The sequence below is a fragment of the Herpailurus yagouaroundi genome, unplaced genomic scaffold (genome assembly GCF_014898765.1).
Source record: "Herpailurus yagouaroundi ecotype Mexico unplaced genomic scaffold, PumYag 142, whole genome shotgun sequence".
Lineage (NCBI taxonomy): Eukaryota > Metazoa > Chordata > Mammalia > Carnivora > Felidae > Herpailurus > Herpailurus yagouaroundi.
In genome coordinates this window covers 4523268-4538392 of record NW_024412397.1, presented here as the reverse complement: position 1 = coordinate 4538392, position 15125 = coordinate 4523268, and the positions used below count along the sequence as shown (strand labels likewise).

The following is a 15125-nucleotide window of genomic DNA, read 5'->3' as shown; positions in this document are numbered from 1 at the left end:
GATCTTAATGACTTCTGCAGCTCATCCTTCTTTGAACTCCCCAAAGGGAAAGGTCACAAGACCGTTGGGAGTTTTTGTACGTGCACATGTGTGCGCACCTGCCGTGCTGCACACACGTGTCCCCCGCTGTGACTTTCCTGTTGGCCTGGTGCCAACACCTGCTGGCTCCACACTGTTCGTACCACTAATGGGGTGAGTGCAGGAGGGGTGAAGGGTGAGATGCCGTGGGGTGGGGGCAGGGAGAGCTGGCTTCTAGAGTCCTAGCGGTGAGAACGTGTCTATGAGCTCGTGTGTAAGAGTGTGAGCATGCACGAGCCTGGCTCAAGCTCGCTTAACGCGTCCTCATCAGAAAAGAAAAGGGACGAAGAGGGAAATGCAGAAGAGATCGGGTTGAGTGAAGAGTATAGCCCAAGGCGGGCAGAGGAAGCAGGAAAGATGGTCCAATAACTTCGGTTTCTCCCATAGTTCCTGAAGTGCTTTCTTTAAAATGTGAAAGAAACTTCCTGTGAGCACTGGCCACCAGGTGTCATCAGAAGGCTGCTGTTGATTTGTTTTATTTTGTTCTTAAAAGTATATGAATTTAAAAAAAAAAAAAAAGGACTGTTTTGATTTCTCTCTTGTAACTTTTAAAAGAATTTTCAACCTTAGCAGGGAGTCTTTCGGTTAGAGCAGGAATGTTCTTTCATGACAGATTCTCGGTGAGTGAAATTGAAGATGATAAAGTTACATGCAGCTTGCTTTCCTTCCTTCCTAACATCCATCCTTCTTTCCTTCCTTCCTCCCTTCCTTCCTCCCTTCCTCCCTCCCTCCCTTCCTTCCTTCCTTCCTTCCTTCCTTCCTTCCTTCCTTCCTTCCTGTCAAGGAACTAGTTGAGAATCTGGATGAATAGATACTGTAAATGGAATTGCCTGTTTGAAAATCTTTGTGGGACAGTGAGGATATGTGTTGAATGGTAATTGATGGATTTGTATAGGATACATATATATATGTATATATATATTTTAATGTTTATTTTTCAGAGACAGAGTGTGAGCGGGGGAGGGGCAGAGAGAGAGAGAAAGACACAGAATCTCAAGAGGCTCCAGGCTCTGAGCTGTCAGCACAGAGCCCGACGCGGGGCTCGAACTCACGAGCCGTGAGATCATGACCTGAGCCGAAGTCGGATGCTTAACCGACTGAGCCACCCAGGCGCCCCAAGGATACATATGCTTTAAGAAGATTTGGTTAAATAATATATCCCATTCCTTTAGTGTAAACACCTACCAGGACTTCTGAATCTTGAACCCTTACTCTGGGAGGATAACTGAGACTCATTTTCTTTCTGCAGACAAGTACCAGATCTTTCAGAAGAAACCAAGGTTAGGCCTTACTTGTCCTCAGGGTTGGCAGTGAGTCCCCTAGCCACTCTGTTGCTTTGCTTTGTTTCTGAGAGAATTAAAGATGCTTTCTGGTTGGCTTTCAATGAATGTTTGTGGAGTGAATGAGTGAAATTTGCCTCCAGAAAAATGAGCTCTTAAACTGTTCCAGTTGGGTGAGGTTTGAATTCTCTTCCCCATCTCCATTGGCGATTTGGTACTTGTTCTAATAATCTTTCTGATGAAGGCTTTTCTTTTTCATTTAATTTCTGTTTAATCCCCTCTAGATCACTTGAAGATATTTATTAAATCATCTTGCCCTGACGTCATCCTGGTTATGGGCTGTTGGAATGCGCTCTGCCTATATAATTTCTCTACCTGTGATGCGTCCTGCATTCTGTAACAGTGATCATCCGGAAGGAGTGTTGTGTTCCAGTGACTTCCCATCGACACCACTGAATACGTTCCAACTCTCAGTTCAGAGCCTTGTGCGACGTGCTCTTGGTGGGTCCTCTGCTTTTGTTTCCTGCCGCTGTGTAGGCAAGAGCCAGCGGCGTGGCTGTCCGGGCTGCTGACGGTCGTGCGCGCTTGCAGTCTCGGGTGTGGAGTGGCTTTGCCGAATCTCGCTCTTCCTCTTGAGTGTTTCACCCTTCCTGCCTGCTCTGTCAGAAAAAGAAAACAGCAGTTTTTGTTTCCTCAAGGTTTAGCGCAAGTGATATCTCTGCTCTTCTGGCCAAATGTTCTGCTTGGCACAGGATTCCCTTGCTCATTTGTACAGCTCTCGGTCTTAGTTCCTGTCGCCCGTGTTCATATGTGGTCTCGTGTTAGAGTTCCTGGGCGTGTGTGTCACGTGGCTCCTAACAGAACACGAGCCTGGCGAGGGCAGAGATCGCGTTTGGAGCTCGGTAGTTCCTGCCCTGTGCTAGGCACTCAGTATGTATTTGTTGAGTGTTTGGCGTTCTTTCTCGGTGCAATGAGATGTTGCATTATTTAATTGGGGAATAGCAAGTATAAAAATATTTTCTCCTTTTGTTTTAGAGTTTTTGGAGCCCTTACATAGAAGATAATAAAGGGTCTCAATACTGTGCTTCTGCATATCAGTGCAGGTGTCACTCTTGTGTCTTCAAAAATGTGTTAGTCAGGTGCCATCATTAGAACATTCCTTCTGATTAGATGTACGTGTGTGAGTCCTCCCCAAGTTCGTGTTTCTTGAATGCATATGCTTCTGGAGAAGAAACTCCTCCAGTGTCCACAGTGAAGGCGGCAGTGGTGCGCCAGAGTGGTGTTGGAAGAGGAGGAGACGGTTGGACTCAACATTGAAAGGAAGGGAATTCATACCACTTTAGACAAACCATTAAAACCCGTTAAACATAAAGTATGTAACGGACGTTTTCAAACACATGCATATACAGACGTATACAAAAGTTGATGGAGTGGTGTATTGAGTTTCCACGTCACTGTCATCTAGCCTTCATTATTATCCGGACATGGCCTCCCTGTGCCCCCCTCCTGGACTGTTTTAAAGTGTCTCTCACACTTTTTTCATTTTATCTCTAAATACTTAGAAAAGAGACTTTTCTTATATCACAATGAGGTATTTGTTTATTCTAGTACCTCATATGTGCTTGGAATTGTTCTAGGCTCTTGGGATATAAGGGTGGAAAAAATAAACCATGCCCTTACTTTCTATCATGGGGAGACAGAAAATAACCAGAACAGGAAAAAAATTCATGTCATCAAAATTTAAAACTTTTGCTTCTCAAAAAACATTACTAAAATGAAAGGGGAGAAAATATTTGTGAGACATATATCTGACAGATGATTTATCTTCAGAACACATAAGTAACCCCTCAGCTCAGTAGAAAATAGACAACCTACGTAAGAAACGGGCAGAAGGCTAATGAACATTTCACAAAGCACGTTGCAAGGTATTCAGCACCATGACTAGTCGTCAGGGAAATGCAGATTAAAACCATACACACCTACTAGAATGACTTAGATTTAAAAGACTGACAGCATCAAATATCGGTGAGAATGTGTGGATCAGTCAAAACTCTTGACATTGGTGGCTGTCCAAAACAGTGCAGCCACTCTGAAGGTCCGTCAGATGGTTTCTCACAAAGTTAGCGTGCACGTTGGTCCCCGTGGTCCAGCCTTGCTATGCCTAGGTGTTTCCACAAGAGGAATGAAAATGTATGTTCATAAAAAGACTTGTACAAGAATATTCAGAGCAGCTTTATCACCATAGCCGCAGAAGGGGGAAACAGCTCAGGTGTCCCATCAACAGAATCGTGGTGTCTCCATACAACAGGATACTGCTCAGCGCGGAAGTGGATGCATTGTTAATACATGCAGCAAAAACACTGTGTTGAGCAAAAGGCCGACTCTCCTTCCCGCAAAGGCCTGTTGTCTGGTTCCATTTATATGAACATCCAGGACAGGCCAGACTGATGCATTATGGAATACTGGACAGTGGTTGCCTCAGGGAGGGGGAGTTACCAAGGAGTGAGTGGGAGGGGCAAGGGACAATTTTCTGGAAAGATGGCATGTTGTCTGTGTCGATCGGAGCACCCTTGAAGGACCCCTTGAAGGTCTCTGGGCTTCTCTTTCTGGTGCCTCTGCTCTCTCTGACTCTGCCCTGCAGACTTTAGCTGCCTGTCCACTCTGTGGGAAGACTCCTGGGCCCTGTCTGGGATCCCTGCCTGTGCTGTGGCCTGAGTCCTTTCTCCAGGCAGTAAGCTGGGATTCGGACCCCCCTTGTTTGTATCTCATCTCTCAGGGATCGCTGTCCCTTGGTTGCTGATGTCCAAAGTCTTATGCTGTTGTTTCAGAGATTCTGTCTGTTTTTTCTTTCTCGGTTGTTTCACGCATGAGAGTAAATCCGGTCCCTGTGATTCTTCTTGACTAGAAAAGGATGTTCTAGAAGAGGGATGTTCAATGTTTCCATTACAAACAAACAAACAAACAAACAAACAAACATCTTACCCTTTACAATTAAGGCAGAGAATTTGTGTTATTCTCTGCTATAATTCCAGTATCTACAACCAACAACACTTGGCATGTAGTGGGCACTAAGTGAAGTTTTTGGAACAGATGCATGATTCATTTCCCCCCTCTGTTTATTCTTTAATTGTGAAGGTTGAATGGCAAAGCCAATGCTTTATTTACAGGTCCCTTGTCCCTTTCCTAAAAGGTCCCTTGGAACCACTGGTTTCTTGATTCTTTATAAACAATGAGTTCTGTAATGAAACTGGTTTGGGAAATGCATATGTGCTGAGAAATCCTGTGGTAAAGAAACTTTGGTTCAAACCAGAGTTTCCTAAACGTATTTGACTAGGGATATGTTTTTCTTGCCTAAACATCTATTAACCTCTTAATTTATATTTTCTGGATCACATACTGGAGACATGGTAAATACTTTATAGTTGTAATAAAACTATATGTTACTGTGCTGTAATACAATAACAAATACAAGATGTTTTTGTATCGTAGATTATATGTGACAAATTGTGTATTTTTAAGCAGCTTTGTTGAGATATTCACACACCATACATGTTATGCATTTACACTGTAATTTAATGGATTTAAGTATATTCACAGACATGTGCGACCATCACCACAGTACATTTTAGAACATGTTCATCTCCTCAAAAAGAAACCCTGGGTCCTTCAGCAGTCACCCGCTGTGTCCCTCCCCCAGGCCTAAGGAACCACTCATGTGCTTTCTGTACCTGACATGTGCCTAATCTGGACATTTCCTTTCAAAGGATATGTGGTCTTTTGTAACTGGCTTCTTACGGTTAGCATTTCCAAGGTTCATGCGAACTGTGGGCATGTCAGTTCTTCATTCCTTCTGGTGGCTGAATATTCCATTGTGTGGATGTGGGTGTACCTCGTTTTATTTTTCCTTAATCTGTTGATAAACACTTGGGTTGTTTCTACCTCCTGGCTATTACGAATAATACTGCCATAGACCTTTCTATGCATGTTTTTGCGATGACCTATGGCTTATTTCTCTTGGGCATGCACCTGGGACAGGATTGAGGAGCTGTATCGGAACTACTCCGTAACTCCGTGTTTCCTCTCGTGAGGGTCTGCCAGACTGTTTCCAGGGTGACATCCCATTTTACACCCCGCTAACATTGCGGGGGTGTCCTCTCTTTGCATCCTTACCAACACTTGTTATTATCTGATGCTGGGCTTCTAGCTATCCTGATGAGTGTCCAATGGGACTGATTATGATTTTGATTTGCATTTCTCTAATGGCTGTTGATGGAGAATCTGTTTTCCTGTGCTTCTTGGCCATTTGTGTATCTTCTATGGAGAAATGTATATTCTCCTTTGCTCATTAGAGTTTCTTTTCTGTTATTGAGTTGTTTAAGAGTTTTCTCTGTATTCTGGATTAAGTCCTGTGTCAGACCGTTGATTTGGAGTATGTTTTATCTATTTTATGGGTTATATTTTCCCTTTCTTGAGGGTGGCTTTTAAAGCATATAGTCATTTGAAGTTTTTAATTTTGATAAAGCCCAATTTAGCTACTTTTTCTTCTGTTGTTCATGCTTTTGATGTGTGTGTGTGGGTGTGTGTATTTATTTATTCATTCCCCACTTTTAGCAGAGTCAAAGCAACAGCCTTCATTTGGTTTGTCATTGTTATGAAAAAAGTAGTTAAAATAGTTAAAAATAGTTATCATTAGCTTTGAGGCCATAATATGTGATGGTTTTTTAGTCACATCAAATCAAATAGCATTTGGCTGAAAATTCCAATCCTGGTGTAAAGTAAATGGAAAATGATATGTTTTAATTGAATTAAATAGCATAATGAAAAATAAAATCAATATTATTGATTTTAAAGCATTTTATTCAGTGAAATTCTTTTCTCCCCCCAAAGTTTGCTTCATTAATCCTGCTCCCCTGCCGACATTCCGTTTGCCATTAACCTTCAGAAGGTACAGCAGGCCTGTTAGGTGAGGAAACTGGTGACGGACAGTGGGGACAGGAGTGGCTTTTCATTGGCGGCGGGTTTGAGCTGGAACAGTGACGGCAAGAAGAATGTGCATGTTGTTAATTAGCATATGTTTAGAGAGTCAAGGTTAGGCTCTTTGCTGTAGGGGGGAAGGAGGAAGCAGTTGTTCTTAAATTCTGTTCCTTTTACCCTGGGGCTTGGGCTTCTGTTGGGAGGCTACCGAGGGGAAGGCCCGACTTCCTGGCTTGCCTCTCAGCAGTTTGGTCTAATGTGTTTCACAGATGGGGGTTGGGGGGGGGCGGGTTCACAGGAGAGAAATTTGACAAGAGGGCTTCTCTGTTTACAAACAAGTAAACCGAAACATACCGGTCAAGAGAATTAAGCACGGGAGTGTGTTTGCAAGCTGGGTGAGAACACTTTCAGTCGGAGATGCCACGGCATCGCTTCCTGCGTCAACCGTGTCCCCGAGTCTGACTTCACAGTCTTCGTAAGGATCACACGTGGGATCAAGTTCATCTCAACGGAAAGGAAATCTTGATGCTGTGGTACCTTTTCCGTTCAGTGTGTCCCTTCATGTTGCCGGTGGCCTGACTAACGTGTGCGTGTTCTTTCCGCTCTGAGGTGTAACGCCGCGTTTGCTCTCTCCGCAGGTTACGAGTGCCCAGTGAGCCGCCCTGACGCAGGACCTTCTTAATGATGGATACTGAGAAGAAGCCAGAGAACGATGAGGATGAAAATGCAAACAAAGAAGCAGGAGACTCGAGACATGTCTCATCTCATGATGTAGATTGTGGGCCCATAGTTGATGCGGTAGCAAATTCCTCTGAAAACTCCACAAGCAAGAGAGGTTTTTCAGAATCCTCAAACCTCGGCAGCGTCACCGTGGGGCAAGATGGGAATAAACATGCTTCCAAACGAATGAAGTTATCGGCCGAGGCAGAGCACCTAAAGCGTGAAGAGCGGGGCGCTCGCGGGCTGGAAGCTTCTGAGAGCACGGTCCCCGAAGGGCACGTCCCGTTGGGTGAGGCAGTGAAGGGGACCCTCCTGAATGAACGCCCCGATGGAGGCACGAGTCTCCCCAGTGCCTTCTCCCCGCCTCCCAGTTTGAGCACCACTGATGCTGTTTCTCCGAAAACAGACACCGAAGAAAAGTCTGCTCGGGAAATGGTTTCCCTTGACCCGGGAAGAGAATCTCCTTTGCCCCTGAAAGAGATGAGTGTCGGTTGTACTGTTGGAAACGTAGATACGGTTTTCAAGTGCGACGTATGTGGTCATCTGTTTTCCTCCTGCACTGACTTGGAAAAGCATGCTGAGTGTCACCTGCAGCCACCTGGGGAACACGCCTGCTGCCACTGCAGCCACAAAGCAGAGAGCAGCGCGGCATTGCACGCGCACGTCCGGCAGACCCACAGGCCGCAGCGGGTCTTTTCTTGCGATCTCTGCGGCTTTCAGTGCGTGGAAGAAAACCTGTTGAATGCACATTATCTTGGCAAAACACACCTCCGGCGTCAGAATCTTGCTGCTCGTGGAGGATTTGTACAGATCTTAACAAAACAGCCCTTTCCCAAGAAACCTTGTTCCATGGGAACAAAAAGTGTTCGCGTGAAACCGAGAGCTTCTAAGCCAGTAGCAAAGGCTAGTGATTCAAAAGGATTACGAGACGTTGGAAGCAAATTTAAAGATTTCAGAGGGGGCCTTTCTCAGCAAAGCGGAAGTAGCAGTGAGCTGCTTGTCGAAATGACGCTGTCCAGGGATCCCTCGTCAGAAACAGTAGGGATTGTTGAAGAAAATGTAACTTCTCTCGGCATAGCTCGAAATCCTGAAAACCAAAGTAAAACTAAAAAGTTAGCTCTGGTCAGCTCAGAGGGTCTCTTAGATAAAGTGGAATCTTCCAGAAGTAGCCTACAGGCAGCGCACGGTATCAGCGCAGGCTCGAGACCAAGACCTGAGCGAAACGTCCTCACGTTGGGCGGTAGCTTCCGTCGACGAAGCGGCACTTTTACTTTAAAGGGCCAGGCCAAGAAAAGGTTTAATCTTTTAGGAATTAGTAAACGAGCAACTACTGATGCGCAGAGGGTGTTTATGAAACACTTGAGAACCCAAGTGAGAACGGGTGACGCGGAGTCTGCGTCCAGACACGCAGAAGCGAGTGGCGGTGTCCACAGTCTGTGTGTGACTTCCCCAGAAACACGGGACCCGAAGCAGGACAGAAGAAGCTCCCACCTCGCGTGCTGCCTGGACTCTCCCGCCGCGAGGCCAGCTGCCGCCCAGCAGACTTGTCCTTGTACGGACTGTGCTCAAGTAGCTACAGAAAGGACGGAGCTGGAGACCCGTGGGGAGGGGTGCCCCACCGGAGACGTGAAGCTTCGCTGCCAGGAGCGTGACTTTTCCAGCCCGTCGAGGAGGGACTCGGACAAGCATTTGTACGACAACCAGCACCAGCACACCGCCAGTGTCCTCCGTTGTCAGCGCTGTTCGTTTAGTTCCGAGAACGAACCAGGTCTTACAGACCACATGAAGGAAAAGCACAATATGTGTTTTGTCTGTACTCCTTGTAGTCTCTTCTTCTTGTCTGAGAAGGACCTGGAGGAGCACAGAACAACTGAGAAGCATGTTCGTTTATTGGTTCAGCCAGAGGCTTCTCAACCGCGTAACAGTGATTTGGTGTTACAGTCTTTACCCTTAAGTACTTTAGAATCAGAAAATACAAGAGATCCTCTGAGTGAGTCCGGTAAAGCAGCTCAGGAAGAGCCCGTTAAGTCCAGGGTGAGCCATGGACATGAAGTCAGGCATTCCAGTAAGCCTCAGTTTCAGTGTAAGAAGTGTTTTTATAAAACAAGGTCTTCCACTGTCCTCACGAGACACATAAAGCTCCGGCATGGTCAGGACTACCACTTTCTGTGTAAAGCATGTAATCTTTATTCGTTGAGCAAAGAAGGCATGGAGAAGCACATTAAGAGAAGCAAGCATCTTGAAAATGCCAAGAAAAATAACATCGGCTTGAGTTTTGAAGAATGTATTGAAAGGGTGTGTATAGGTGCAAACGATAAAAAGGAGGAGTTTCGTGTTTCTGGAAATGGCAGGATAGAAGGCCACGTGGAAGGTGCACAGTTACAGGAGCATGTCTGCCTCGAAAAGAGCGTGCTGACTACCAAGGAACTGTCACAGTCCGGCGGAATGACCAAAGAAGGGGAGGTCACTTTGACCGCCACCCCAAAGAGAGGGAGACCGAAAGGTAACATCTCACGGACATGTTCTCATTGTGGTCTCTTGGCCTCTAGTATCACAAACTTGACTGTTCACATTCGACGAAAGCACAGTCACCAGTACAGTTACTTGTGCAAAGTGTGTAAGTATTACACTGTAACCAAGGGAGACATGGAGCGTCACTGTGCCACTAAGAAGCATAAAGGACGAGTAGAAGTAGAAGCCAGGGGCAAACAAAGTTCAGACATCATTGTCGGCCCTGAAGGGGGTAACCTTGAAGCCTGTAGAAAGAGTGCCACGTCAGCGGTTTCAGGGGAGCACGCTAACAAGTCCGCTGAGTCAGATGCCTCTGTTTCAGAAAAGCCAGGAGCAGAGCGTGGAAATCCAACTGAAGTCCAAGTGGCAGGTGTGTGTCATTCTGTAGAGGGGGAAGCTGACAGCCGTCTTCCTGATAAAAAGGAACAGATGTGTCTGGAACCGGAGGGCCCTGTCCAGCAGGGGGACGCTACGGGTGTAAGCGATAATAAGTGTGTACACTGTGAGTTTAGTGCCCACTCTTCTGCTTCTCTAGAGCTGCACGTAAAACGGAAGCATACAAAGGAATTTGCTTTTTATTGCATGGCGTGCGATTACTACGCTGTGACCCGTCGAGAGATGACGAGGCATGCAGCCACAGAGAAACACAAGGTGAAAAGGCAGTCTTACCTGAACTCTTCGGACGTGGAAGCAGGTTCTGCAGACGTGCCCAGGAGTATCATCATATCCAACGAGCAGCATCAGCAAAATTCTGAGGAATATCAAGTGATTTCAGACCAACCATCTGAAGAAATTCTGAAATCTAGAAGTACCGCTGATTGTTCTGTTTTGGATGAGAATACTCATCTAGGTGTGGCTAAAGTACTCCGTGCTCCCGACTCAGTAGAAATTGAGACTGGAGATGAATCTAATCTCAGTGAAGAGCATTCCTTCTGTGAAAATTTCCAACAGCCCCTTGCCAAGGAAAAAGCTCTGAAACCCGAGGATGTGTCCCTTACTGTTTCCTCTGATTGTGCCTCCCCGAGCAGATTTCAGAGTGAAAATGCAGGAAGCTCAGCTTTGGATTATGAGCCAGTAGAGAGAAGCCACAGCATGCTGAATGACATTGGTGGTCCAGGCACGCGTGGCGAGAGTGATGTGGGACGTGTGGGCGAGAATGCAAGTGAAACCCTGAGCAAACGTGGATGTCCTGGAGGTTTAGGGGGAGGGCATCTGGCCGAAAGCACCATCCCTGTTGTGATGACAAGGACGGGACAGGAGCCAGACCTGGAGAGCCGTGGTCAGAACGACGTTGGAAGTGTGCAGAGTTCAGAGGACTTGAAAGATGGTACCCAAGAAGACCCCGTTCTAGAGAACAAGGAGATTCTGATGAATTCCCAGCATGAAACTAAAATTATCTTGGAAGAAGATGGTCTGGCTTCTGATAGCACAGTTGAAAGTAACGATGTGTATGAAACTATAATCAGCATTGATGACAAAGGACAGGCCGTGTACAGTTTTGGCCGGTTTGATTCTTCCATAATAAGAATAAAGAGCCCTGAAGATGGTGAGTTGTTGGACCAGTGTGAAGAGGGTCTCATAACTACAGGCGTGAGGATCGGTGAGTTGCCCTTAAAAGACTGTGCCCAAGGTGTGAAAAAGAAGAAATGTGAAGGTAGTTCTTTTGGTGAATCCACACGAATTCGTTGTGATGATTGTGGCTTCTTAGCAGATGGTTTGAGCGGACTGAATGTGCACATAGCCATGAAGCACCCTACGAAAGAGAAGCACTTTCATTGTTTACTGTGTGGAAAGTCCTTCTATACCGAGAGCAACCTCCACCAGCACTTGGCTAGTGCTGGTCATCTGAGGAACGAGCAGGCCAGTGTGGAGGAGCTTCCGGAGGGAGGGGCCACCTTCAAATGTGTCAAGTGCACGGAGCCCTTTGACTCAGAGCAGAATTTATTTCTCCATATTAAAGGGCAGCACGAAGAGCTGCTTCGGGAGGTGAATAAGTACATAGTGGAAGACACTGAGCAGATCAACCGCGAGAGAGAAGAAAACCAGGGGAACGTCTGCAAGTATTGTGGGAAGATGTGTCGAAGTAGCAATTCGATGGCATTCCTGGCGCACATTCGCACTCACACAGGTACGTACGTGCGAGCAAACCTGTGTTTACGTAGAAAGTGCGAACGCATGATCCAGTTGGCACATTTGGTCCCATCCAAACGTGGAGTCCTCGGGGCGTTTGCCTGTCGACCTTCCACCTGGCTCCCGTCACCCCGCTGCGCGGCCCTCTGGGCATCTGCCATAAGTCATCGTTGACGCCTACCATTTCCAAAGTTAATTAAGCCTTAGTGATTCCAAGGCAGGTGATTTGACAGCTTTCTTTTCGTTCCATCAAGAAGCCTTGCCCCTCTGATGCCTTTGTTAAATTCCCTTCTCCGAACAGCTTTTCAGTTGTTTCTGAGTCCTCGTTTGGTTTTTCCAAGGTACTTACTTACCAAGTGGCACTGTGTGTTTCAGAGGACACATTAAATGGCTTTTGAGGAATGAAATAATACAAATTTTCTTGGAATTTTAGGGATTTAAAGTTACTCATTGCCAGATGGTTTATTTCAAAAAGTGTAACTCCCAGGCAACAAGATTCTCCTTCCAAGGGTCACAGTTAGTGAACACTTTCCAAAGTTGCTATGTTATGGGGATTTGGTTTTCACGCAGGCAGCACCTGATTCAGTCCCTGCTCTGTCAAATGTAGTGTTCCATTTTAATGTTTAATTTTGGGTGGAAAATTTTTTTTTAAACTTTGTGTGTGTGTGTGTGTGTGTGTGTGTGGAAAAATGCATAAGCCACTGTTCTAAATTTATGTAAAAATTCACTGCACTGTTTCTATAAACCTGCCATACATTCTTTATTTTAAATAGACAGCTTTTCTAAATCATTGTGCTCTGCTTAGACAAGTTCTGTCTTCATGGTTGAATTTATGAGTGGATTTGAATAATAAATTCACATTTCAATGAACATATTTTCATTAAAACTGTAAGGTTTATTTTACTGTACTTTTAAATAATGGCTTATTATTAAAGCTATACTTTAAATTCGTGCAGTTTTTGAAACTTAGTGCATGGTTACAAGGAGGAAGACAAAAGAGTGTGAAACGTTGCTAGTTTAGGGAGATTAAAGGCAGATAAAAGTTTTTCATTGAAGGAAGTACCAGGGCAACCTGCGTCAGATTAATCTAGGTAAATACAAACATTGTGCTCCTGGTGCTGACTCTTCCTAGAGGGGAGCTGTTGTCGGGAGTAAATCCAAATACTATTTGTTCGCATTATTAATACCTCTATCAGCACTGTGCTTGCAGCTGGCTTTGTGAAATGATAGGGCTTTTAGAAATCAGGCTTGTTCACGTGTGTAGAAGGTGTGTACTTCCTCAACATGCCCTCTTAAGGCAGATAAAACGGAATAAAACTCAGAAAAAGATGCTAATGGACCTCTTTTTAGAATTCTTTATGCAACTGTCTGGTCAAGACATGTTGCTTATAATTGATGTGTCCATTACTTGAATTCTCTTGTAATTATAGTCAATAAGTCTTGTAAATGTGTTAAAGCTCACTAAAAGCATACAAATTCAAGAACAGAGTAAGGCTAATAATTTAAAATAATCAATGTAGGCATTTCAGCACTTAATTTCCCTTGTGTGTTGATAGCTGATCATTCTTAATCCATTAAGATTTATTTAGTCGTTTACAATGCAAAATAGGTTTGCACTGGTCACTTGTGCCATTTGAAAACGTCCACTAGGTTAAGTGCGGAATGTAGTCCATTAGTCTTCCTTGACTATATGTATTAATTGCATTTAAAATCAAGTTAATGTGGATGTGAAAGTGAGGTAACCATCAATATGTGACAAAGTAACCCTACTTATATAAGTTACATCATTGATTCTAACATTTAGTAAAAGTTAGCGTACTTTTTAACATCTTGTGTTGGGCTCATCAGCAAGTACATTTTTATCGTGTTCCCAGGCACCACGGAGGAGCCCTCTTCCTGCGGACACAATGCCAGTCCCACGCTTACAGCTCTGCAAGCCACTTTTCGGGGGATGTTGCTCTCCCAGCTTTAATCCAAGGTCTTTTTCTTGGGGCATCTGAAAATGAATTGCTTTTCTGATACTTTGCTTATGTCCGCGAAGTAGTAATGCAGGGGCTGTTATTAATGGTTAACTGGAAAAAGACTTACTCTTCCAATCCCTGTTTTCATATTTTGTGATTTACTCTCTACTTCATGTAGCCTTTCCTTCCCATCCTTAGCACGATGAAAGCAGCACTCTAAGAAATAAATGAGTTTTGGTTATCCAGAATTGTAGGAAGAAAGCACCCCAGAGTTTTCCTGTGCCTTTGCTCGTGTGAAGTCATCGGCGTGACCAGGAAGGGCAGTGTTGCCTTTCCCAGTACATTAGGAGCCCGGAAACAGTGGTGCATTTTCTCTCCTGCATTATTCCGCTGGCTAGAGCTTTACTTTCTCATAACAAAGTAATGAGAAAAAAAGTTACTTCTCATTCGGTTAGAAGACTGTCCGAAGCCCTTCATTTGGTGCTCTGAGTGCACTGGTCACTTGTGCTGTTGGGAAACGTTCACGTGCAGGGAGATAGAGGGTTGTGTGGGCTCGCTGAAAAATTCTCAGGCTAGAGCTGGTCACTAGTGTTGCACTTAGTTCCTGTCTGCCGGTTTAGACGCTGAATCAGCTTGAGAAGAGGTGGTGAGGTGAGGTGGTCTGTTGACTCTGAGCATAGCCCGAGCAGGGGCTCCGCACTGGTCAGTGCCGGTCTCTGCGCTGGTCAGTGCGGGCCCCTTCAGGACCTGGCCCCCCCGTGTTATTGACCGAATGAGGGAATGAAGGGCGGAAGGGAGTGTTCAGTGTGTAGGGAGGGTTGTAGAATGGAGGCCGTCGTGGTGAAGCATTGGATGATGGGTTCTATATATCGTACTTCATTCTTTAGTTTTAGTATCAAGTTTTAGTATCGCTTTTTACATGCTGTCGTCACATCCGCGTATGCCCGGCAGTTAGCAGTGACTGATGCCAAAGAGTGCCCGTGTAGGTCTGGGTGGAGAGTTTTAGTTTTAAAAGCCTTTGGGATTCTTTTGGTAAAATTGTAAGGGGCCAGAAAGCTAGAGTCCCTTTTGTTTTTCCCTTTCAAAACCTCAGAGGGGTGCCTGGGTGGCTCAGGCGGTTGAGCATCTGACTTCCGCTCAGGTCGTGGTCTCCCGGTTTGTGGGTTCCAGCCCCGCGTCGGGCTCTGTGCTGACGGCTCAGAGCCTGGAGCCTGTTTCAGATTCTGGGTCTCCTTCTCTCTCTGCTCCTCCCCTGCTCACATTATGTCTGTCTGTCTCTCTCTCTCTCTCTCTCTCAAGAATAAATACACATCCACTCTTATGTGGATCCTGAGAAACTTACTAGAAGACCATGGGGGAGGGGAAGGAAAAAAAAAAGAAAGGTTAGAGAGGGAGGGAGCCAAAACATAAGAGAGTCTTAAAAACTGAGAACAAACTGAGGGTTGATGGGGGTGGGAGGGAGGGGGGGGGG

The 15125-nt window shown here is 45.4% G+C and overlaps 1 protein-coding gene across 4 annotated transcripts in view; it reads left to right on the top strand.

Moving 5' to 3' along the window:
* Positions 1–15125, top strand: part of ZNF407 (zinc finger protein 407) — a 507857-nt gene that overhangs the window by 20888 nt on the left and 471844 nt on the right. For all 4 annotated transcript variants that reach the window (XM_040478555.1, XM_040478554.1, XM_040478557.1 and 1 more), the window contains exon 2: positions 6971–11691. In XM_040478555.1, the coding sequence (XP_040334489.1) occupies positions 7014–11691 (4678 nt within the window). In that variant the 5' untranslated portion in view covers positions 6971–7013. The remainder of the gene's footprint in view (positions 1–6970; positions 11692–15125) is intronic.